The 24320-nt window shown below is 38.2% G+C and overlaps 1 protein-coding gene across 5 annotated transcripts in view; it reads left to right on the top strand.

The window, feature by feature from the left end:
* Positions 1 to 24320, top strand: part of NFX1 (nuclear transcription factor, X-box binding 1) — a 79458-nt gene that overhangs the window by 14828 nt on the left and 40310 nt on the right. For all 5 annotated transcript variants that reach the window (XR_010069902.1, XR_010069900.1, XR_010069901.1 and 2 more), the window contains exons 4-11: positions 4309 to 4386; positions 7195 to 7300; positions 17318 to 17389; positions 19016 to 19155; positions 20225 to 20324; positions 20443 to 20660; positions 21752 to 21849; positions 23319 to 23349. Coding sequence is in view for 2 of the 5 variants with exons in the window: in XM_063325667.1 (XP_063181737.1) it covers positions 4309 to 4386; positions 7195 to 7300; positions 17318 to 17389; positions 19016 to 19155; positions 20225 to 20324; positions 20443 to 20660; positions 21752 to 21849; positions 23319 to 23349 (843 nt within the window). In the remaining 3 variants the exon portion in view is untranslated. The remainder of the gene's footprint in view (positions 1 to 4308; positions 4387 to 7194; positions 7301 to 17317; positions 17390 to 19015; positions 19156 to 20224; positions 20325 to 20442; positions 20661 to 21751; positions 21850 to 23318; positions 23350 to 24320) is intronic.

Below are 24320 nucleotides of genomic sequence, written 5' to 3'. Positions count from 1 at the left end.
TATGTATGTGTACATAATTTCTCACAATTGTTTGTGATCACATCATTGTATCAGAGAAATCCTGAATACTTGGATGACGTAAACAACGTCCTTGGAGTGGTATCTTTTCATGTAGTTCCATCTTCCTTATACCCATTACTGGTATTGGGTATCTGTTATGAGGGAAAAGCAGGTGTGGATCCCTCAGGGACAAGGCGCAACACTCAGTAAGTGAAAGCTTTGGCTTTAATGAAAGCATAGCATTACCACGCTGGGAGCCCTGGGACACCAACGCTAATCAAGTAGGGAGCCAACACAATGGAACCCTGCTCAGGAGTGAAGCTCAAAGGAATGCGCTGCGAAGATCGATAATAAAACTTGCGCTCATTAATGTATCATACATATGCAGTGTCCTGTTTTGCTCATTAGCGATCTCATTGGTGTAATGCAGGAGCTGTTGTCCAGATTCCAAGATCCGCAGCTGGCTGTCAGGTTGGGACCCATGGTGGGTGCAGATGATGGGGGGAAGTGAACTATCCTGAGTTACTGTGCCAATGAGATAAAATGTGCTTGGGACCCTACATACTTGCGTGGGAAGAAGCAAAGAACTATGCTAGGTTCTTGCGCTCTCCAGTATTTCTCTTTTCAGGAACTCTTTTCGGGTGTGTTTTACTGAAGGTGTCTTCCCTCAGAGACTTCTTTGCGTTCTTGATGGTGATCTGAAAAATTACTTTTAGTTTGTCCAAGCCAGGTAAAAGAATCCTCTGATTATCTGTGGGGAGTCATAGGGCATTGCTCTATTCTTTGTCTGCTTATGTTAGACTCGTGGTTGACATCCAATGTTCAGTATTTCTACAGTGTAGACTGTCAGTGGCACTCAGAACTAGAGAATGTATTTTCATTGTATATTAGACATGTCCTGGTCATGAGGAGAAGCTCTGCTAGGCAGCACTTTGCCATCATGTGGAAAGATTCTTTCCTATAAGGAAGAACATAACTTTCTCCTTAGCAAGCATTTTTACTAACATTTTGATTTATGTCTTGGAGGAATGTGACCTTTAGGTATTGCACAGCTAAGGTAAATCTGACAAAAATACCTTCATTGCACACAAGATCTTTTACTTTGTTATGTTTGTAAAGGGGAAGTTGTTGTCTGTTGCCCCCTTCCTTCTACTTCCTTTAAAAACTGGTTGCTTCAGTGGTGTTTGACTTGTGCCCTTACATTGATGGAGCAAAACTTTAAGCCATTTGCTCCCTTGTTTGCAGGGAAGGCAGTTTTAGTGGTATTTTTGTTTTGGCTGGAAGGATTGGAGATATTTTAGTTATCACAGCTGTCCCTTTCTATTCTGCTCCCCCTGCTGCCCCTGCCCTCCACTTCCATATGGGCTAATGGTCTGTACCAATCCAATATTGGCCTCTAAGATGGCTTCTGAGTTTCAGTGATCAGAATATGAATCTGCTCGTCTTTTTTTTTCTTTTTTTTTTCTTTTTTCTTAAGCCATGCTCAAAGCCTGAAGCCATTCTGTGTCCCTTGGATACTATGCAAATGTTGTTCTTTTTTGTTACTAGGACAAAATCTTTTGATTGTGTCTAGCTGAGAAGTCAAAGCAATAATTTATTCTGATACAGATTATCTCACTGGAGAACTGTGTAAGACCTTTTAGAAATGGTAACGTGAAACAGCCAGTGTTGATTTTGGTATATTCTACTACAATTGAAGTGACCAAAATCTTCTGTTTGGAGTTCTTTTTACGTACCTAGCATTGTATGTATGTTGAAAATTCCTGCTGTACTGCTGCCTTTGGAAATGTAGCCTTTTATCATTCACTCTTTATTCCAGCAGATGTGTTTGGATCCTTTCTTATGTAATCACCTATGACTCAGCTAGGCAAGCATGTAAAGAGGAAAGTTGCTTGTTTGAAATGGCACTGTAACATTCCTAGTCTGTATATACAATTCCCAGCTCCTCCCACTCAAGTTTCTTTTGAGCTCCTTATGCTTTAGGATTCTAGAAACTGAGGAGATTGTTGCTGTGCCTTTATGACAACAGGTATTCAATAGGAGGGGGCAGGGTTCTGGGCATGCTACTACAGATAAAGATTTTTGTGTCTGAAAGTGCTATAAATAGGGATGCTCGCGATATGGAAGTGTATGGAAAAAAATTTGGTAAATAATTACAAGTAAGGAATTTTTTTATCCCAAAAGGAGGGAGAGGATAGCAAATACTAAAGCAGTCTCTAGTAATGGGAGTGAGGTGTGTTGATTTTTCTTAGACAACTGTCCTTTTGGTGTCTTTGGAATTCTGCCTACTTTCATGAGCAGATTCATGAGTGGAATGTTCATTCTGTAGGGTCATCCTTATTCTCACCTTCTTCAGTAATCAGGATTTGTAAGGAGTGGTTACAGGACCGCTCCTTACAGAAGTGGACATCAGGAGTCATCCTACTGTTATTCTGTCCTACTGTGACTGCATCTCAATCCAGAAAAGAATCCAGGAAGAGAACTTCTGTTTCTTGTCTTTTTGGAGGAAAGCAACTGTGCGTGTTCCTTGTGGGTGGGCCATGTAGTTATGTTTTAGAGGAGCAAAGGATAATCAATGATTAAGAAGAAGAAAATATATCTTGAAAGGCTGTTTCGCTTGGTAAAAGGTTCCTATTTTACAAGGACCTTCACTATACTCTAGAGAAACTGTTGCTTGTAGAGGACGAGAGGCTGATAGGAGAGGCCTTCTGCTGACCTCTTGAAGCTTTGATGATAGGCTTACCTTCCCATCTTCTGAAAAACATAACGTGGAATAACAATGAAAGAAATTATGTTGTTAACTGTACAAAGTAATCCCATAGGGAATCCCTTATGGTTTAGTATGCTAGCTTTGGGAGGAGCCACGTAAGGTGCTGACAGCTTTGTCACCACATATCCCTTTCAATCCCCTACTGCCACTTTCTACCTGTAGCTTTTAACACTTCTCTCCAAGATGCTTCTTTCTGAGATGGTTCAGCTTGTAGCAGTCAAAAAAAAAAAAAAAAAATCTTGGTCAGGAAATGCACGTTGGTCTTGAGCATGAATTACAGAGTATATTCGTTGTGCTACTGTCCTGCAGCTGCTCAGCTGCCATAATTGTACAGCTCTGTGAAGCAGTCTTGGTGGCACAGCGATATGAGCCAGGATGACGAGGTGTACGAATAGGCATCAAATATTCAAAGGAATAGATGTGCTTTAGATCTGCATTTCAAGAGTATCAAGGCAGTCTATGGTCTGAATCCATTTTGTGAAAATCATTACTGCATTATGATGGTTAACGTAAGAAGTCTCCAATCCAATTGATAACGAACATGGGTAGGTGTGCCTGTCATTGCAGTGTAGTTGTCACACATAGGGTTTCCTGTTTGCAGTCCCTCCTGTGTCCATCATGGGAACATATCATATATCTTGGTCAGGTTTCTTAATTACAAAGAACAGTTCTAAAATCACAACTTTATTAATTTACCAGCACTGAATTGATTGGTTAAGTGAGACAGTAAGGGCTAATCAGTTTATATATTTTTATAGCTGTCTATATTAAAAAAAAAAAAAGAAAGAAAATATCCTTCTCTCCTCCCTGCCCTGCTTTGTGTTCAACAGTGCTCTCATACTGGTATTTTTCATAGCCAGATACGTGCTGAATTTGGGAAATATCTTCATGAATCTCGTTTTCCTTACGCTGAAGTTCTTCCTTTACTGCTAACCAACACCTTCCTGAAACGCAGGAGCAAATACCAACTTGAAGAATAGTGTCCTAGTCAATAGCTAGGTATTGTCACCTTTTAGTTAATTTAAGTAGATTATTCTGGTTTATATAACACTAATTTATTCTGGACATGAAGCAATACTGCATTGGTCTTCTACAAGACATGTAAATTCATAACATGAGAGGGCAGCAAAAAGGAAAGTACAGGTGATGTTTAAGACTGTAGGTAATTATGTTTTTCTCACCAATTCCCCATACATTTAATACTTTTTTTTTTCTCCTCATGTCTTTAGATATGGTGAAGACTGTCTATATTCTGATAGAATGTTGTATAGCAGGGTACATGATAATAGAAAAAGTGCAATTTTAAAAATTTTTCTTGCCTCTAAAGTTGGAGCCTGATCAGATGAAGCACCACTACTGTGTTTATCTTGATACTCTATAAAATGCATTTTTATTAACCTGCTTTCTCACTACTTCTGAGTAAATGGAAAAACACAGTTTAGTTTGTGGTGAAAAATGAGGTGAGAGAGCTTATTCTAGGTTTGCAAATTAGCTCCTTTGTTTACTTCATTTTTATCTTTAATTTTTTTGTCCTACAGATGGTAATAGTGGTTGGAGATGTCCAGCTTGTCAGAATGCTTCTACGCAAGTTCCAAAAACTTACACTTGTTTCTGTGGTGAGTTTCTTGCTTGCTTTTGCAAAGAAAAACAATTTTGTCATTTTGATTCTTTTCCTTTTTTCAATTTGAATTCTAATATTGCTGCTTGTTTGCCTACATCCCTGAAATTTAAGCTTGTTTAAAACTTTATTGACACTGGAAGGTGGCTGTGCAGAGAATCACACGTATGCTGCTTAAAACATTTTTAAAATAAAATATTAAAACATAAGTGATAAATATTTTCATATCACTATGTAAAAAGAGTAACTTCTGTAAAATAATAACAGAATTGGGCTATTATCCTACAAACTTTCCTTCTGTAGAAGGACTGAAATAACCTGCATGTTCTATGTCTATCTTTGTATTATTTTGGTATATCTTGCCACACAATTCAAGCATACAACTATCTAAACCTTTAAATTGATTTAGCAATTTTGTCATTCATGTTGACTGGGGACGTGTACAAGTTAAATAGGAAATAATATTCAGGCTTTTCAGACTTTTATGTAGATATTGTGTTTAATAAAAGAAGTAAATTACATTTGTAAATAACAAGAAGTAAATAACATTTGCTAAGCTGTAATGTAATATGACAAAAAGGGAGAAATTAATTATGTTACTGTTGTGGTTTAACTCCAGCTAGCAGGTAGAACCACGTAGCCGGTCGCTCACCTCCCCAGATGGGGATGGGGGAGAGAATCGGAAGAGTAAAAGTGAGAAGAAACTCATGTGTTGTGATAAAGGCGGTTTAATAGGTAGCGCAAAAGCTGGGCATGCAAGCAAAGCAAAACAAGAAAATCATTCACTGCTTCCCATCAGCAGGCAGGTGTTCAGCCATCTCCAGGAAAGCAGGGCTCCATCATGTGTAACGGTTACTTGGGAAGACAAATACCATCACTCCAGACATCCCCCGACAATTCCTCCTTGTTCCTCCAGTCTTACATACTGAGCATGATGTCACATGCTATGGAATTGCCCTTTGGTCAGTTTGGGCCAGCTGTCGCAGCTGTGCCTCCTCCCAACTTCTTGTGAACTCCTAGCCTGCTTGCTGGCAGAGTGGTGTGAGGAGCAGCAGAGGCCTTGATTGCTTAGCAACAACTAAAACCACTGGTGTGCTATCACACCATTCCCATCCCAAATCCAAAATATAACTTTTTTGCTAGCAGCTGGTGTAGTGCTAACTCCATCCCCCCTGAAACCACTACAGTTACTTAATTGCATACGTGCAAATAAATTTTGTTTGGGATTTACACTTTCAAAATTTGTCTTGATTTCAGAAAGCTTTCCCTTCCTTAAGTCAGAGTCACTGGAAAGTTTGACCTTGCTTTCTACAAAACAGAATATTCTGGAATTGAGACAGAAACTGGGAGTCAGTGAACTTGTCCTAAGGAAACTAAACTTATGCTGTTATAGGTAATTTTATTGAAAGTTCTCTTTATCTGAATGTGTCAATGAGTCAGTTAAGAACAGTATGATGCAGGTAAGAGGTTTTTTTATGACAGTATGTGAAATCTTATGAGTATAGGGATAATAATTCCATTAGAATCAATGTTTTGATTCAAAATGAAATAAAGACAGGTTGTTGATCTGTCAAATAGGAAAGAAATTCTCCCTAGGCTTAAAGACTATTTAATAGTTTTCGGAGATCTATAGTAGGAACCTTAAGTTGTCCACAGTGTTAATATTAGCAGAGCACCGTGTTGGAACATATGACTTTAATCTTCTGTAGATAATTTTACATTAATGATATGGCATTTGGACATCACCAGTTACTTATGCAAAGCTATCTTCTAATTTGGTGCGAAATACTATGTATTGAGTGTGGTTGTGTGGGTTTTATCACTATTCCATGATGAAATTTCTAAGTTATTTTTCTTCTGAATCTTCTAATTTTCAGGATTTTCCTGGGTATTCAACTAGTTTAATTGAAACTTGGGTGAATAAATGCCATTTATATTTTCCTAATTTGTAGAATATACAAAGGTGTACTAAGAGTTGAAATAATATATAACTGTCACCAAAAATACACTTTCTTGGTGTTTTAATTGTTGCAATTCAAATTTGTAACACTGCCTCAGTTGCTTCATTGTTAATTTAATTCCCCTCCTGCAGAGAGCCAAATTAATTTTGGATGTGTTAACTATGGCAATTAACTTTAGCCCTGATGGCTGTCTCATGCACTTAGAGCTATGAGATTTGCTAACAGTATGTCAGATTAATTAAAATATGGTTTCAGTGCTTATTCTTTTTCAAGACTTCCTCCTGCATTCAACAAAATGTCAACTTTTAACGTTTAGATTTATAGAGTCTGCTTCTTTTTACAGAAGTGACTCTTATAATTTCCCATTCATTTCATTCTGCCCCTATTCCCCATCACCTTACCAGCTATATCTTATTTTCTGAAGTGGTGTCTTTTTTTTTCTTGTCTTTTTTTTCTTCTTCTGGGTTGAGGCAGCAAGGGAATTTCACCCTTTAGTTTTCTTAACTACTATGCAGCCTGACCAACTAAAGGGAGCTTTTAATTTTCTTGTGTTTTATCAGTTTAATTTAATGTAAAATACCAGCTACCTAAGTGCCTGCTGAGAGCATAGAAGGAAAGAATCTTCTGGAGCTCGGTATTCCAGTGATACTTACTTTCAAAGAAGTTGAGTATATACCAATACTGGAAGCTGAGAAAAATATAAAACATTTTGCGTTGTTTTGTTTTTCAAAGGCGAATACTGCCAGTATTGAAAATACAGCTTTTCCTTTTTGGTGTGATGTTTTTCACAGATTCGGTATTGTATTCAAGACAGTAAATATGTTTTTGTCTTTGATGCAATTTAGGTAAGGTACACAATCCTGAATGGAATAGAAATGAAATCCCACATAGCTGTGGGGAACTTTGTGGAAAGAAGAGACAGTGTTTAGACTGTCCACATCTTTGTAACATGTAAGTAAAAGTTTATCATATGAATATTGAAATGATTTAGAGAAAACTTCTGAAGACTGTATTTGGATATTTTTCGACTAGAGGATATGCTTAGAGGCGTATTTGGTTTATAGCTCAACTGAAACCTGGAAGAAATAGTCTTATTTGTGTTTGTATGTCTAAAGTGTGTTCATATGAGTAAATGAACAGGAGGTCAGCAGCAATATTTGTAGTAACATTTGCATCATATTTTAGGAACTGAACCAGCTGCCTGACTCGTTTTCAAGAACTTTCACTGAAGTAGAGAAATAATAGTGAATAGAGTTTTAAACATGTATCCAGTGGTCTACCAGACATATTAGGTGCTGGTTTTCCTGTAATGCTCTTTGTATATCTTAAGCTAAGAGCAGTGGTACTTGGTTAAAGTGAAGTGCTGCTTACTTCTGTCCTTTGCTTCTTTTCATTGGCTTGTAAACTGTTGAGGATAAAAGGGCATTATATATATTTATCTATTTGTTGAGACCACCAGGTGATTGAACAATCCCTCATGGAGATCTTAATCAGTATAAGTAACTCAGATTGTTTTTTACTAACATTTATTAGTATAATTCAATGAAGAGAGGCGAAGAAAGAGCAATTCTATTTTTGGTTTTGGATGTTTTCCTTTAGATCTTTTTTAACAGTGTGGTAATAATATATTGATAAGGTTAACAGCATTAGGCGAGCTTTTTCAATGTATAAATATGCTTGCTAGTCAGACTAAGAAATTATATGTTGTTCTTAGTGTATCTAGCTTCATTTTCCATGTATTGAAGTTGGTCCATAATGCCTGTTCATATTTCTGTTTTAAGAAATTTTTAATAGTCAGAAGTGATTGTTTCTGCTCATGGTACAATCTAAAACTTCAGTCATTCCAACAAATAGATTGTCATCTTAGCTTCTTCCAAGGTTTACTAAAACTCAGAACTTTATATATAAACTTTACTCTGAACATTTTATTTTCTGTGTTCTGTTTCAAATCTATTTCAACATCTTATTGAATGAAAGAATATTTCTTTACTCGTTAATACTTTTTTTACCCAAACGTTAAAATATTATATTAGATTTCTTTTCAGGCTATCTTCTCAGTGCTATAGGTGTTTTCTTAATTCATCATCATACTAAATCCCATTCGCTGTGGTTTGCAGGGTAAAACTGAAACACAGATCAGCTTTCAGACTACATTTGATGTATCTCGATGTGTATTTGATTGATATCCTGACTCAACAGAACACTGATTCTCTTGGCGGCCAGCTCCTGGCCTCCATCTCAGGAGAACCATGTGTCTGTGTAGGACTTTTTTACCCAGTCAGAAATTCCTTAACTACTTTGAGAACTCCCCAGCTGCAATTTGCTACCCGACGAACTTTCCTATAGTTCTTGGAAGAAACAGATGTTCTTTTCCTCCTAGTTCCTGTCCCAGTCTACAGCAGAGGCTCAGGCTCTGGCGTTTTCTTCTGGGAACAGTGGTGGCAGTATTGTGCCTATTGCAAGCTACAAATTTGTAGTCCCTGGTAGTCTAATCTGCATCAAGAGCTGTGGAAATTGGGACCTTTTAAAGTCCCAATTTGCTACCAGTTTCAGTTGTAGCAAACTTTAAAGTGTTATCATTCAGCTCATTCCACATGAGTAAAACCACACTGAGATCATCCAGTCCGGGAGGTAAGGAAACAGCAAGGGTGCAGATCAAGGTAATGGGTGGTTTTGGCACTCTCTGATTTGAGATAGTGATCTGGAGAGAAATGTACTTTCAATATCAGTGTTAGTCAGTTTTGGACATTCCTCAGTATGTGTTGGACACTTCTTCCTCCAATGTTGGAATCTTAAGTGTTTATGAATCATAGAGTTGTCTAGGTTGGAAGGGACCATTAAGATCATCGAGTCCAGCCATTAACCTAACACCATCAAAACCACCACTAAACCCTGTCCCTAAGCACCAAGTCTATCTGTCTTTTAAATACCTCCAGGAATGGTGATTCCACCACTTCCCTGGGCAGCCTGTTCTGATGTTTGATAACCCTTTCTGTGAACAAATTTTTCCTAATATCCATACTAAACCTCCCCTGGTGCAACTTGAGGACATTTCCTTTTGTCGTATGTCTTCTTACTTGGAAGAAGAGACCAAGCCCTACCTCCGTACAGCCTCCTTTCAGGTAGTTGTACAGAGCGGTAAGGTTTCCCCTCAGCCTCCTTTTCTCCAGGCTAAAGAACCCCAGTTCCCTCAGCAGCTCTTCATAAGACTTCTTCTCCAGACCCGTCACCAGCTTCGTTGCCCTTCTCTACCCGCTTGAGCACCTCAGTGTCTTTTTTTGTGGTGAGGGGCCCAAAACTGCACCACGGTATTCAAGGTGGGGCCTCACCAGTACGGAGTAGAGGGGGACGATCACTTCCCTAGTTCTACTAGCCACACTGTTCCTGATGCAGGCCAGGATGCTGTTGGCCTCCTTGGTCACCTGGGCACACTGCTGGCTCATATTCAGCTGGCTGTTGACCAATACCCCCAGGTCTTTGCCTGCCAGGCAGCTTTCCAGCCACTCTTCCCCAAGCCTGTCATGATGCGTGGAGTTGTTGTGACCCAAGTGGAGGAGCTGGCACTTGGCCTTGTTGAACCTCATACCGTTGGCCTCGGCCCCTCCATACAGCCTGTCCAGATCTGTCTGTAGACCCATCCAACACTCCTGCCCAACTTCGTGTTGTCTGCAAATTTACTGAGCGTGCACTTGATCCCCTTGTCCAGGTCATTGATAAAGATATTAAACAGAATCAGCCCAGTACTGAGCCCTGGGGAACACTACTTGTGACCAGCCGCCAACTGGTTTTAACTCCATTCACGACCACTCTTTGGGCCTGGCCATCCAGCCAGTTTTTTACTCAGCAAAGCATACACCCATCTAAGCCACGACCAGCCAGTTTCTCCAGGAGAATGCTGTGGGAAAGAGTGTCAAATGCTTTCCTAAAGTCCAGGTAAACAACATCCACAGCCTTTCTCTCATCTGCTAAGCAGGTCATCTTGTCATAGAAGGAAATAAGGTTAGTCAAGCAGGACCTGCCTTTCCTAAGCCCATGCTGACTGGGCCTGATCACCTGGTTATGAGGATACTCTGCCTCCATCTGCTGTATCAAAAAGCAAGTAGAAACCTGGTTCCCTCTTGCTGTATCAGGAAGCGGTAGAGTTAGAGCTGTGGAGTTTCTATCATCTGAATGCATCTTTGGCAGTCTGTTTTACCAGCTCCTCCCCCCTGGACCCCCTCACCTGATCTGGAAGTCTGCATCATGACATGTATCTGGGTAGAGCTCTTCCTCAAGAGAGTATTCAAAGGTGGACTTCTTGCTGTCAGGGCCAGGAGTCTGTTTCATGGTTCTTGCTAGGCTTTAGATGATCTGATAACTCTTTCTTGCAAGCACTTGTTTCTTTGGGCTGTGGATCTGCTGTGTTTTCCCCTGCTCTCACAGGTTCCCATAAGGTGAGAAGGTTTGAACCAGAAATGCCATTCTGCTCACTGAGATCCTAAAAGCGTTTTTGTTTTTCCTCTCCTTTTTTTTCCCCCTTCTGCGTGAAGTGTTCCATGTCATTGTCAAGACCTTCTACCTCATGGTGTGGCAGTAAACTATACCCCACAGTGTGGGGTAAACTATTCATGCCCTTCTCAAGTGTGTGTGACTTTAGCTAATAGTAGGGATGTGTCCATTGTTATGAGCAGTGGACTGGGTGTGGTGTGGTGTCTGAGACTTTGTGTGGCGTTCTTGATGTTGCCCTTTTTTCAGTGTTTAATCCCATGTGTTCTGGGAAATGCTTTGCAGTTGAAGTATGTTGGACTCTCATTTGAAGTCCATCTCCATCTACTGTCTTCCAGTTGATTGTACCTCTGTGTCTGCCTCTGACAGAACTAATCTGGATGAATCTTGTTATGAACCCTATTCATTGGTAGGACATGTATGTGAGTCTTGGGGAACCTGCTTTTTGAGTTATGGATTCTTACTTAGCCATAAAGAAAGATAAGAAACTATTGCATCAACAATCAGAGCATGGGAGATTTAGATGCAGCTATCCCCTGCTCTTTATATCACATTTATGCAGTGCCTAGCAACAGAATCTGAATTGCAATGTTGTCTGAGTTTTCAGAAACAACACACCATGTATCTACACTCCAGCTATCTGATGTGACACTACCAGGATCAAACAAGCATCATCCCCTTTTCTCCTCATATATGAGATCAGAGGAACATTGTTGACATTGCTTTGCGTTAGGATGCTTGTATTTGCTCCTTCTTGCCTAGTAGATGAAATGTGCAGAGAACAGGAGATGTTGTTAAGTAAGCCATAGTTGTTGGTGGTCTAAACTCCCTCCCTCCTGCTGTCTGCCTTCTGTATCCATTGTGTTATGCTGTATGCTAGGCTTTTGTGAATGATTGTCCCCTGTTTAATGAGCAGCTCTGAGAGCCATGTCAGATGTCAGTCTTTCTGTAGTGCCAGTTGTGCTATTCCAAGTGCTGGTTAGGTAGTTACATTATTCTTGATGTAAGTTACTTGAGAATCTGTTTTCCCTTTAAAACATAAGTAAGCATCAGACTCTTGTGGCTGAGGAGAAAGAATTGGATTAAAAATCACGAGAAAAGATTTGGATCCTTTTACCATAATACTTTGTAAAGTGATTAGTTTTATCAAGAAAACCTTGAAAATATGGGGATTTTCCCCCACGCTGTGTTCCCTGAGTAGGAAATGAGACCTTGAATTAAATCGGAAGATGGCAAATTCAGAATGCATCAAGTATGTTCTGCTAGGCAGAACTTCTCCTTTCAAGAAATTGATGCAAATAATAAATAAGATTCAAAAGAGAACAGATCGTGATATGGGTAATAAGAATCTCTAGAGCTCTCAGCATCCTGTAGATGCTTTTGGAAAGGATATTAAAGCTCATACCCTGGTTAAGAGAGATTAGGGTGACAGCCAAAATTCGAGGCCTTTGTCTCTAAGCAGTGTCTAAAATGATGTACTTAGATTTATACATACGTGTTTTCAGTTAGAGTCAGAGCTATGTTTCCTTAGATTTTTGACCCTGGGGTTTATGGCTTTCAAATTATTTGGCATCTCTTTTACACTTGTAAGGAATGTCTGAAATTTGGTGTTCAAATTTTAAAAGAGGTTACAGAGATACAGCAATTCTTCAGCCTGCTGTTGCCTGTAACCAGCTGTCATGATTTGGGCTGGACTGGCCGCAGAAGCGAACGACAGATGCTCTCCCTCACCTTCTTCTCCAAGGAGAGAAGGGAGAGAAAGAGACTTATGAGTTTAGGAAAAAAAACCTAAACTACTCTAAAGAAAACATTCATAAAATTATAATATAAAAGAAATGGATATATACAATATATACAAAACTGTATGAAGCTCACAGGATGGCAGTTCCATCGCCAACAGGCACTGGGAAAATCCCAGACTGGACTCAGTGACAGATGGGAGCCAGATTTTGGGTCTGGATTCAGGAACACACAGATCTGGATCAAAGGCAGACGAACAGACAGAGTCTTCCTTGGACACTGGTCACTGAAGAAAGATCTACCCTCTTTCAGTTTAACATTGTCACCTCCCGTCCCTCCACTCTCTTGTAAAGCGTCCCTCCCTATCTTTCCTGTAGGCCCCCTTTAGGTACTGGAAGGCCGCTATAAGGTCTTCCCAGGCTCTTTTCTTCTCCAGGCTGAACAACCCCAACTCTCTCAGCCTGTCTTCATAGGAGAGGTGCCTCCAACTTTTTTTTAATGGTTGGCCAATTCACAACTGTATTTCCTACATCTGACTTTTTTTTTTTTAATGTAGGTGTCATTGTGTTAATCACCTTTATATGGTTTACAGTTTAGTTGCATGCTTGTGTTAAGTGTGGCACTAGCTAGCCTATTTTGGTGAAAATGAGTGAGGCTAATTCACACTGTTTTAATAATCTTTTAATATTTGCTCAGATTTATTGAAATGGGCTAGCATCTGTATATAAACAGTTTTCTTAGCAAAGCTGAGGAACAGGCAAGCAGCTGTTTGAAAAGGGAGTACTTTGCTAGTGTGAGCTGTGGCATTCAGAGCACTTCACAAAGTCAGTTCTTTTCATGTTTTTAATGTAAATACGCTGCAATTAATTTTGTTCTCTTAGGTTCTACATTAAATAGACATCTAGCTTAACCATCAAGAAAATGTTCCTGATAATAAATGTCATGATAAACTTAAACTTCTTTTAAGACTCTGAAGTTCTCCCTGCCAACTGGAACCATGCAAGGCCTTCAGAGCATTTGAAAAAGGTCTTTCGAAGACAGTAAATGTAACTTTCTCTCTCCTAGTTTAAATGTTAGTGTCTGGTCTTCCTTCATAGATCTTTGGTGCTATAATCTTTTCCACAGCAGTTACTGGAAGTCCCTTTGGGCTGTCTTACAGTATCCAGTATTTTCACTGTCAGACAAATGGAAGTTTAATTTTTCCTATGCCTAGATCTATCTATCATCACAACTTGGCTTGTTATGCCAGTTCTCTAGAGCAGCAGCAGTAAATTGTGAATTAATTCCTCTATACTAATGATAGATAATGGAGTTTCAGTAAAAGTAAGGCTTTGTATTCACTGAGCAGAAGTTAATACTGAAGTCTTCAGCCTGTCTTTTTGGGTTTAGTTTGTAACACTGTTAAGTCATTTAACTTAAATTTTTGCTTAGTCCCTTACTCTAAGGTATCACCCATCTTTATAATTGAAGGAGAATTTTCTGCACTTTCTGTGTGTGTCTGTGCTGAATGAAAATTTAATTTCTATGTTAACTGTTGTTGTATTGATCAAGTAAATCCTGGAACTGTAGACATACTGTAGCTTTTGCATAAACCAGATTGTACCAGAGACTTTGCTAAATAAGTAGTATGCGAGTCCATGTATCTGGAGGGATGCATAAGGAATACTTATGTTTAAAGTCAGAAGTTTGGTTTCAAAGGGTTAGTTTTTGCGTTACTAGAATTTTTCTATTCATGTTAACAAAATGACACAAGATTACTTAAAACTTTCTCAGAAACACAAGCTGTCAAAACTTGGAGAGGTCTGGAAATCAATTGAGTGATAATCTTCTAAAAGAAGGAATCTTGCTACAAGACTGCAGTCTACTATTATAGGTATTTACAACTTAAAAATATCTGTGATCAGCATAAATTGCCATTGTGTGGTATAGTATCATGAGGAAGCATGTCAAGACTGGGCTTATGGAAGCAACAGTAACATCGCTTGAATATACAGTGTTGAGTAAAATAATATACTGGGTAGATGTTGTGTGAAAGGGGCAAAGCAGTTTTGGCAGCAAATAAACCCCCTTGCGTTCTAACACCCCTCACCGAGGTGGGAGGCTAGGTGCGGCTAGGTTTAAATTTTGAGTGACGCCCCATTCGCCACTAGCAGTCCAGTCATGTTTAATATGTATTAAACTGTTACGAGTTGGAAACACTAATAGTGGACTGCACCTTCAGTCTAGTCGTGCTCATGAACTAGCACGGCCACTCTCAAGTCTTTGGTCGCATTCAGTGAGAAACCGAAACGATTAGCTACTTAAACAGTGCAGTTTATAGTTTATACAACAGATATCTAGGTTCTTAGGATTCCCTGTGATAAATACACGGTCTGCAAAGCACGTGCAAATGAAAGTACACAAAACGCACGACAAAGTTACAAACGATACAGCCTGGCTATAAATGTAGGAAGGAGATTCTCTAGAGAGATTTCTAAGTTTCCCGAGGAAGCACTCGGTATAGTCTAAGTCTTACCCAAAGGTGTCCCTGTGGCGGGGAAGAAAGGCTCAGCCCGTCGACTGATCCTGGAAATCAGTGATGGAATTCTTCGCAATGGTGTCTTCCCTGGGTATCCCCCCTCTCTCGGGCTATTTTTATACTACTTTTTACCTTCAGGGTGGGGTTTGAGTGACTTTAGTCATACATACTTTTATTATGATTGGTGTAAAATTCTCTCGCTTCACAATTAAAGGTATAGTTTACGAGAAATTCAGGGTGCAGACTCAAGGAGGCGTGGTTACACCTTGGAGGCAGGTAGCCTTCGGGATGGAGGTGTGTTTTGGTACTATAATGACATTATAATGAGCAAAGATCGCACAAAGGACAGCATTTCATCAAAATTTGACAAAATGTTGGCTCTGAGTACCAAGCGGGCAGCTAATTGGCAGCTTATCTGTTTCATGGTATCATCCCTTTCCCGTGTCTGCTATACATCATAAGGTAAAGCCGCGGAATAATTGCATCCCGTCCCTACCTTATGTAGCTTCACAAGCATCCTTATCAGGGAACCACAGGTGTTGTATTCTTCATGCCAGCTGCAGCTGTTTTCTACCTCAGAAGCCTCTTGATTTTATACCTTTCCTTAATGTGTGAACAATGCTATACTTTTGTATTTTTAGCCAATTTAGTAATTATTCCACAGTAGAAAACTTAACGTGACAAGATTTCTGAAGATGATGTGTCTTCACCCTTTTCCAAATGATGACCTGGATCATGGTATTTTGAGTTTTTCTCTACTTTTAACTTGATTCTTAAGTTTATAAGCTGGCATCCAGCCTTTAGAATCCTACGTGCATCTGTCAGAATTGAAGTCAAGACACTGAAATGTATAGTGCTGTCCTTCTACATGAGGTTTTCTACTGCAGAGTGCGGAAGTTAATTCTCATTGTCTCAAGTTCCACAATACAATTTTAATTAATTTAATGGTTTGCATTCTTCCCTTTTCCTTCTGTATTGTGTTTTACTTGCTCCATCTGGTTTTGCTCTTTTCTCGCTTTCCTTGTGCCTGCTCTGGTGCTTATTTAACTCTTCATTATACCATAAAACTGACGGTTTGTGGCTTCTTTGGTGGTTTGTTTTTTGTGTTGTATTGGTTTATTATCTAATGGCTTGGCTTTACTGTTAGAGCTGGCATAAGTTGGGTGATAGATTAGGCCTTGTTGTTAGCTGGGAGGGGCGTTAGAGGAAGAAGGGAGCCAGACCACTGTTGACAAAGTGTTGATATGACTCAGTTATATTGCATATGACTATAGTAACTGATGTACTAAATCTTATTTGCGTAGTGACTCTACTTGAGGTGTTTAGTATTACCATGTAATTGGGTAGTCTGTGTTTATGGGGGTTTTTGGTGTTTTGTTTTGTTGTTGCTGTTTTTTTCTTTTGGCTAGGATATCTGGGCTGGTCAGTTCTGGCCGATGATAAATGTTCCACATCAGAGTTGCTGTATTTGCAAAGAAAGGTGACCGGGAGCTGGCTAAGGAAGAGTACAGACAAGTTAGTTAGGTTTCACAAACCTGGGCTTGTCTGTGCCCAACAGAGGTCTTATATGCAGTTAGGGACCATCTAGTGTTTCTTGAAGTAGGAGGTGAGATCTGTTAATTAAGTAAAGGACTGACACCGATGACACTCACAGGGAATTGCATGTGATGGTAAGAAAGAAAACCGAGGCAGACTTGCTGCATCTCCCACACGTTTCCTTACAGGAAGAGGGACAACAGCTCTTACTGATGGCCTTAAGAAATGCTGAATTCAAAGATAAAGGTCCCAACTCAAAAGAAGAAATTAACAGAGAAGGTTTTTGTCTCTAATCTATTTAGGATCACTGAAGCAAGAAACATATTAATGGTTTGGATATGCAATGTTTGTTTTGAGGGTCAGCAGTGATGAACACATTTGAGTTGATGCATGTCTGCTGGTGAAATGCAAAACATGAAATGTGTTAGCACTGGTACTGTTGATTTGACAGCAGCAGGAATACTGAAGTTTTCCTTCAACATCAGTGATATTTGACTTATGCCACTGTAATAATATAATATTTTTTTCTTGTGTTAATAAGGCTTTCTTACCCTGCAGGAGTGTAGGTGGCTTGTATAATGTTCTGATAATGCATTGCTGATTGGGTCATGATGGGTTGTTTCTATAGGAGTGTAGTAAAGCTAAAGTTAACTTTACAATTTTGTTTGCTTTTTTGACGTATTTTTAAGCCTATGCCATCCTGGACCTTGCCCTTCATGTCCAGCCTTTGTGACAAAAACATGTGAATGTGGACAAACAAGGTGAGACTGCTTCTGTTCTAGAAACAAAAGTTTATACAATAATAGTTTATTAAAAGTTTATATAATACAATTTTTCTTTCTTACAGCTTATTAAAAGTTTACAGACCAAAGTTTATTCTGAGCTGTATCTTCTATTTGCGTGCTAAAATAATTTGGAGAATTTTATGTTTTAAAAATATGCAATTACTTTCAATCGTTAAAGAACTTTTAAGAGTTGTTTGTGTTAAAATGAATTTATGATACATGTAGCTGAATTGTCCAAGCAGCCTGTGAGTTGATTTGATTTTGAAATCCTAGTCTAGTATTTATTAATTTTATTTTGTAGAAGACGCAGAGAAAGAAGTAGAAAAAGGTTCACACCTTTTCTATCTGAATGGAATGTAATGTTGTTTTCAAAAATAACGTGTACATTTCTGGGAAGCTCTACCGCTAGCACGAGAGAAGTCTGTAATATGTTCCTGACTTGAAGGTTCTTTTCCTTGCATGTTTGATGCATTTAGTGTCATTGCCAACAGCAAGATTGTACTGCCCATACTATCTGTGATCTCTCATATTAAGTTGTTCTGAGTCTGTTCTAGCTACCTAGAACTGATTCTGTGTAATAAAATGTTTGCCTGTGCTTGTTTCCAGAACCCAGACTAACAAAAATTGATTTCAGGTTTTAGCATTCTTGCTCTAGAAAAAAAGGTTTTCAGACTTTAACAATTATTTCTGAAAGTTTGAATGTAATATTAAGTGATCTTAATCTTTCAAAGGAAGGCACAGCTACTTCTGTGGCAGTATTTGTAGTTGAAAGTACTTTGCCTTCAGTATAAAAATGGATTGGTTGTAGATTACTGCATTTTATTTTTCACAGTAAGATCACCTCCTTTTTCTTATTCTAGCTATTCCTTACATTTAAAGATTTAATAGATGCAACCATCTTTGATTATTGTATGTGCCAGCTGCTTTCGCCAGATTGCTGATTTTTGTAATACTGCATGTAATACTTAAAATTTGCTTCTAAATAGCATTTTTTCATCTGTACTGTATTAGCATCCAAGATGTGTGGTATGACACCTCTGACCTTAAGATGTTTTAAACTTACTATTTCAAATACATGTTTTACAGCCATTGTATGAGGCCAGCCAGAATGGAAAAAGAGGATAATTTATTGTTTTGTCCCATTATTTTTAACAATGTAGCTTAAAAAAAACAGCTCTTTTGATAGACTACTGACTCACTTTTAAGGCCCACATCCATATATTCATTGTGCTTAGTGGCCTTAAGATCATTTAAGTCTTCAGAAAGATGTCTGTAGTAGAAATATCTGTTCTTCTGGCACAATGCAGAACCATACATTAAGTTCAAGTTATAGCGTCACTTTTTTTTTTCATTTTGTTAAGAGAAAATTCTCTAGACTCACTGCTGTGATAAGTGCCCTACTTTAGGGGGGTGGGGAAGCAGGGGGAAAAATCACAGAATTTTTCCCAAAAAATAGCGTGGTTATTTCCTAAAAACTCTTCCGTTAGTAATTATGCTCACTTTCAAAGGCTTTGGCATTTTACTGAAAAAGTATTTTCCTTTTTAATAAATGCTTTATAGATATTAAGGTAGCTGACAGACTATGGTCTCATTTCTCTACAGTCATTCAGTTCGCTGTGGCCAATCAACAAAAATTCATTGTTCTAATGTATGTGGAAATACTTTAAACTGTGGTAAGCACAGCTGTACTCAAGTGTGCCATGCAGGAAAATGTTCACCTTGCCAATTAACAGTACAGCAAGGTAAGTATTGGAATGCCTAATGCATTATAATGCATTATAGTTACGGGCAGTATAGAGAATGGACTCTACACTACGAAAACAAGAGGGTGGGGAAATAAAACAGTACCAAGAGGCAAGTGCTTTATTTTTACTTAACGAAACCAATAGAATATTTAGAATATTTTAGAATATTTTAAAAATGGAAAGTATGTCAGCATCACTATATATTTTAAAATAACAATGTAAGCATGACTAGAAAGAATCCTGCCAAGATGATTAGGCGGTTGGAGCGTATGCCCTATTAGGACAGGTTGGTGGTACTGGATTTTGTTACCATAAGAAGTCTTAGTAGTGGCCTTTCAGTAGCTAATAGGAGGTAGTCAAGAAGACAGGCTGTGCACGGCAGGGAGGATGAGAGGCCATGAGCCTAAGTTGAAATGTTATAACTACCTGTAAGGAAAAACTCTTTTCTCAGAAATTTGGAGGTTTTCAAGACCCAACTGAATAAAACACTGAGTAATGTGGTCTGATCTCATAGCTGACTCTGCTTTAAGTACGGGCTTGGACTAGCTGATCCACTGAGGGTCCTTCTGACCTGATCCTACTTAATCTTTTACTGTAACTCTGAGACTTGATTAAACAGTACATGGAAGAAGAATAGAAAGAGGTATTGGAAAGCACATATCAAGAAGCTACTCACAGTTTCTGTTAAAAATTCCTAAACTTTGTCTGCAATGGAAATTAAATTGTCCAAGTACGTGTGCCAGTATGCAAATACATTTTTGTTGCACAGTTTCTATAGAAATTTGCAAGTTAATTTTCTCAAACTTTAAGGTAATAATTAATTTGTTCTGTATACCGCTTTAAGCTTTTTGTTCAGATAGTACTTCCCCTTTAGTTTTTATCTCCTTATCAGAACAAATAAAACAGGAATTCCAGCTTCTGTAGGACTGAGAAACCTCTATTGCTGAATAAATCTAAAGAGCAGCAACTTCATTATCCTTCTAAAAACTGACTGTAACAATTTTTCACATTTTATGTTTTTATATTTGCTTTGTGGTATCTTCTCTGGAATATTGGTTTCTTTCAGTGTGTTACTGTGGAAGCAACTTTAAAGAAGTATTGTGTGGGACAAAGGAAGAATTCTCTGATGGATTTGGGAATTTCTCATGTCAGAATATATGTGGCAAGTAAGGTCACTAAAATGTAGGCTTCTGAAAAGATAAAGGTCATTTTATTCACACTTGGTGATCGTGATTTTTTTCCTTTGCTTTGTTTTTTGTTTCTTTTCTTTTGTTTTTTTTCCAGAAAATTAAATTGTGGGAGGCACAACTGTACACAAGTATGCCATCCTCAGCCTTGCCCCCTCTGTCCACGGCTTCCACAAGTAGTGTATCGCTGTCCCTGTGGTCAGACTCCTCTCAGCAAGTTACTGGAACTAGGTTGTGTTGAACGTAAAATATGCACAGACCCTATCCCATCGTGTGGAAAAACATGTGGCAAACCTCTTTCTTGTGGTAGCTATGGTAATTAGAACTTTCTGCATCAGAGTATTCAAATTATCTCACTGTTTTTAACAGAAAAACAAAAAGGTGCTCCTTAACTGTTTCATTTCAAGAAATAAGTATTTGATTAGTGATTTGGGGGTTTAACTGAACTGAGTGTAAAAGCCGCTGCAGAGTCTGCAGTCTCGCTGTTTGTTCATAACGATACCTTAAAACATATTTATCTAGAAAGCACTAACACTAGCTAGCCTCTTAAATTTATTTATGTGTACTTTTCCTATATTGGTAGAGGCATAGAACTGTAGAAATTTCCAGAGAGTAAGTAGTATGTGCTGATGTCTTTTAAAAGCCCACCTAGACCTTTGACTTTGATGTGGAGACTGGTAGAGATGAATGACTTTGTTCAGATGCCACCAGTAAATACTCATTTCCTGCTGCTGTAAAGAGGGTTGTGAAGTAAAAGGTAGCATTGGAAAGTTGGAGAAAGTTATGTGCAGAAGCAACTTGACATGTTAATGAGTGCATTAGGTAACTCAAGTATATTTAACTATGAGTTTGTGCGATGCTCAGATTAACACACTACATATTTAATTGTGATTTGTTGGACTTTAGAGAGGAGAGAGACCAATGCTGGTCTCTGCTGATGAGGGCTTGTTATTGATCCATTCTGTCAGGGCAACAAGTAGAAAAGGAATGAGTAATTTAGCTTTTAGTTGAATTTCAGTTAAGCTAGTAAGTGAAATATGAAGGTATGCGTAGTAAGTCATTCTTTTGAGCTGAAAAAAATACTTAAAATTCCTGGAATTTGGGTAAAATAATAGCACACAATCTTTTTTTTCCCATATGTTAATGTAAAAAATGTTTAAAACGTATGCATTTTTGATGTTAGTTGTATACCTGAAACTCTATATAGACTATAGATTCAGGATTAAAAAGTTGGAAATAACGGCAAAATTTTATGCACATTTAACTCAAAATAGTAATTTTTTTGGAAACCTAGCTGCACATAAGTTTAGTATCTTTGACCAGGAATGCTCCAATAAATATGAAGTTCCAGGTCATGGATTTTATTTTTTTATTAATTGTTAATCTTTGTATTTTCATTTTGCTAGAGTTCATTCATACATGTGAAAGCCTTTGCCATGAAGGAGACTGTAGACCTTGTTCTCACACATCAAATATTTATTGTAGGTGTGGCTTCAAAAAAAAGGTGAGTGTATAAAGCTTGGCCATGGAAACAGGTAATCTGTGTGAGTTTGTGGAGAAAAAGGAGTTGAAGTAGTTGAAGAAAAGAAAGCTAAGAAGTATAAGAGGTTCTGTGCTCCTTAGTTGCAAGAACCTCCATTGTATGCTAACTGATAGATGCAAACTAGATTACTGTGAAGTGCTAACATAGGCTGCTTATTGTGAAGGCAATTTTTTGAAGTATTTTTGTAGTTTACACAAAATTGTTTATTTAATCTGTCTTCAAAGTCCTATGTTATCCTACAGTATTTATATAGCACAAAGAATGGTGGTTTTACCAAGGGTAATGTAAACTGAGAGAAGAAAGGTAGCCTAACATAAAGAGCTAACTAAAACTTTATAGTAATAGCCTGTAGATTTACTGTAGATTTTTTGGAGAGAATATGAAGTTTTTACTGGTCCCTATTCTTTGCACATTTATATAGTGACCCATCAGATTCTCAGCAACTGTTATATAATAATTAGTATATTCTTCAACTATGCTACTTTCTGTAATCATAGCTTTGAAGTCTTTGGTTACTATCGTAGGACCCTTGTTGACTTTTCTGACCTGTCATATATGATCTATAAGTAGGGATGGTTTCTGAATATGTAAGTCTATAAGTACATAGAAATGACGGAGACTTTGCTTGAGGTTGGAACAGTTCTCTCCTGCAAGTTTGCTGAAAGTAGTTATGGGGTAGAAGCCTTCAGGTTAGAAGCCTTCAGGTTATCTTTCATTTTGAGGTCTGAAACAAAGTAGTAAGGTTTGGGTTTTAGTTTGTCCAGCTTCTCAGACACCAGAAAGCTGCTTGTTGAAAAAGTATGAGTGAAGTACAGTGGTAATTTAAATCAGTCATCAAAAATGTGTTGCTCAGAAATCACAAATCAGAATGTAAAATTCTGATGACTAAAGGTTTAAATGTAGTCAATCAACAATTCAACAATGTTCTTTTCTTCCATCACCTTTTATTTTCATGTTGAGGTCTTTAATCTTCTTTGATCATGAGGTTTGTCTCTCTTATTTTTTTTCTTTTTTTTCTTTTTTTTTTTTTTAATCAAGGCAGACTTGCATTTTTTGAATAGTTGGTCAAAGTACAAATTTATGCACTCTGTCAGTATTCTCTGGGAGAGCTCTTTTGGTTTCTTCCATGCAAGTTTCTCGTTTCTTAGCAGAAACCTGTTTCTGTCGCTTCATGGTGTTATCTGCTGAATTAAGTGGGGAATAGAAAGCTACAACTTTTTTTTTAATTGGTATTGAATCTCTAAGGAAAATGTATTGTGTTAAGATTTGAGGATTCTTTTCCAGCTTTTGTTTCACTTTTGTATATAGAAGTGTTATACACGTGAAACTGAGAGTGCTGCTTCTTTCTATATCATGTGACTAGGTGTTTTCTAGGTAAGTTTCAGTTGTTTCATCTGTTTTAACCTAATGGCTCCCTGTTTGTTTCCTAGGAAGTCCCATGTTCTCTACTCAGAAATAAAGGTACAATATTATGTTACATATATAGTGTGAAATTGCTTTAAAAACAACACAAAACTCGTATTAATTTGGGGTTTGATTGACAAAGTTGGAAACATCTTATCAGTACGTCTATGCCAAATCGGTCATTTTTTGAGATGCTGCTACTTTTGGGAAGAGGTTTGAAATAAATCTCATTCATTCCTGTCTGTCTTTTACATAAGGAAAGACTTCTTCAGTGTTTATCTCAAAGATTCCAAACAAGCTGTCTATTTCAATTTGAACAGTTTCTTATGCCACCTAACACGTTCAGTAGGTTTCCTCTCTTTCCCCCCGGCTTTCCCCCCACACTCCGTGACATCCTGCATATCTTTGGGTCAACTTGCACAGCTCAGATGCAATGTAATGCTTTTGCCCTGCTCTTTCCAAGTGCCTGGGGAAATACAAGCTTTGATTCTGCTTCATGGTTGTGTGCTGCTGGTCTTTGCATCTGAGCTCGGCAGAGAGTTCCCATTTGGAATACTTCTTGGTGTTCTGGGTGTGGCATCTAAGAATCACCTCAGTGAAATGCTTACCCCTGTCATACTGAGGGACGGACTTACAAGATACATAAGGTCATACTGAGGTACTTACTGAAGTATTTACTTACAAGGTACATAAGATAGTAATATGCGTCTTTCCTAATTTTGGCTTTTGTCTATGAAGACTTTCCTCTTCAGAATCCAGAAGTGATTGCTTTTCTTACCTGTGGATGGTGATAAGGATGTTCTTTGTTGGCACTAGTTTCATATCAGCAGTAGTTGCGTTTAGCTAACTTTTACTGCCTTACCAATTTGAGCAGTCTTAAATTGCATGTTTGTGGTACTCCATCATTTTGGAATATCCTGTTTTCTGTGTTCTATTGTGCAAAGTTTATGGTATAAAGACTAATGTGAAACAGACTAGTTTCATTTATTCTGCTGTCAAAAATCCTTTTGAACAAGGGTTTGTTTAAA

The sequence above is a fragment of the Chroicocephalus ridibundus genome, chromosome 2 (genome assembly GCF_963924245.1).
Source record: "Chroicocephalus ridibundus chromosome 2, bChrRid1.1, whole genome shotgun sequence".
NCBI classification, from domain to species: Eukaryota; Metazoa; Chordata; class Aves; order Charadriiformes; family Laridae; genus Chroicocephalus; species Chroicocephalus ridibundus.
This window is presented reverse-complemented; position numbering and strand designations above follow the sequence as displayed.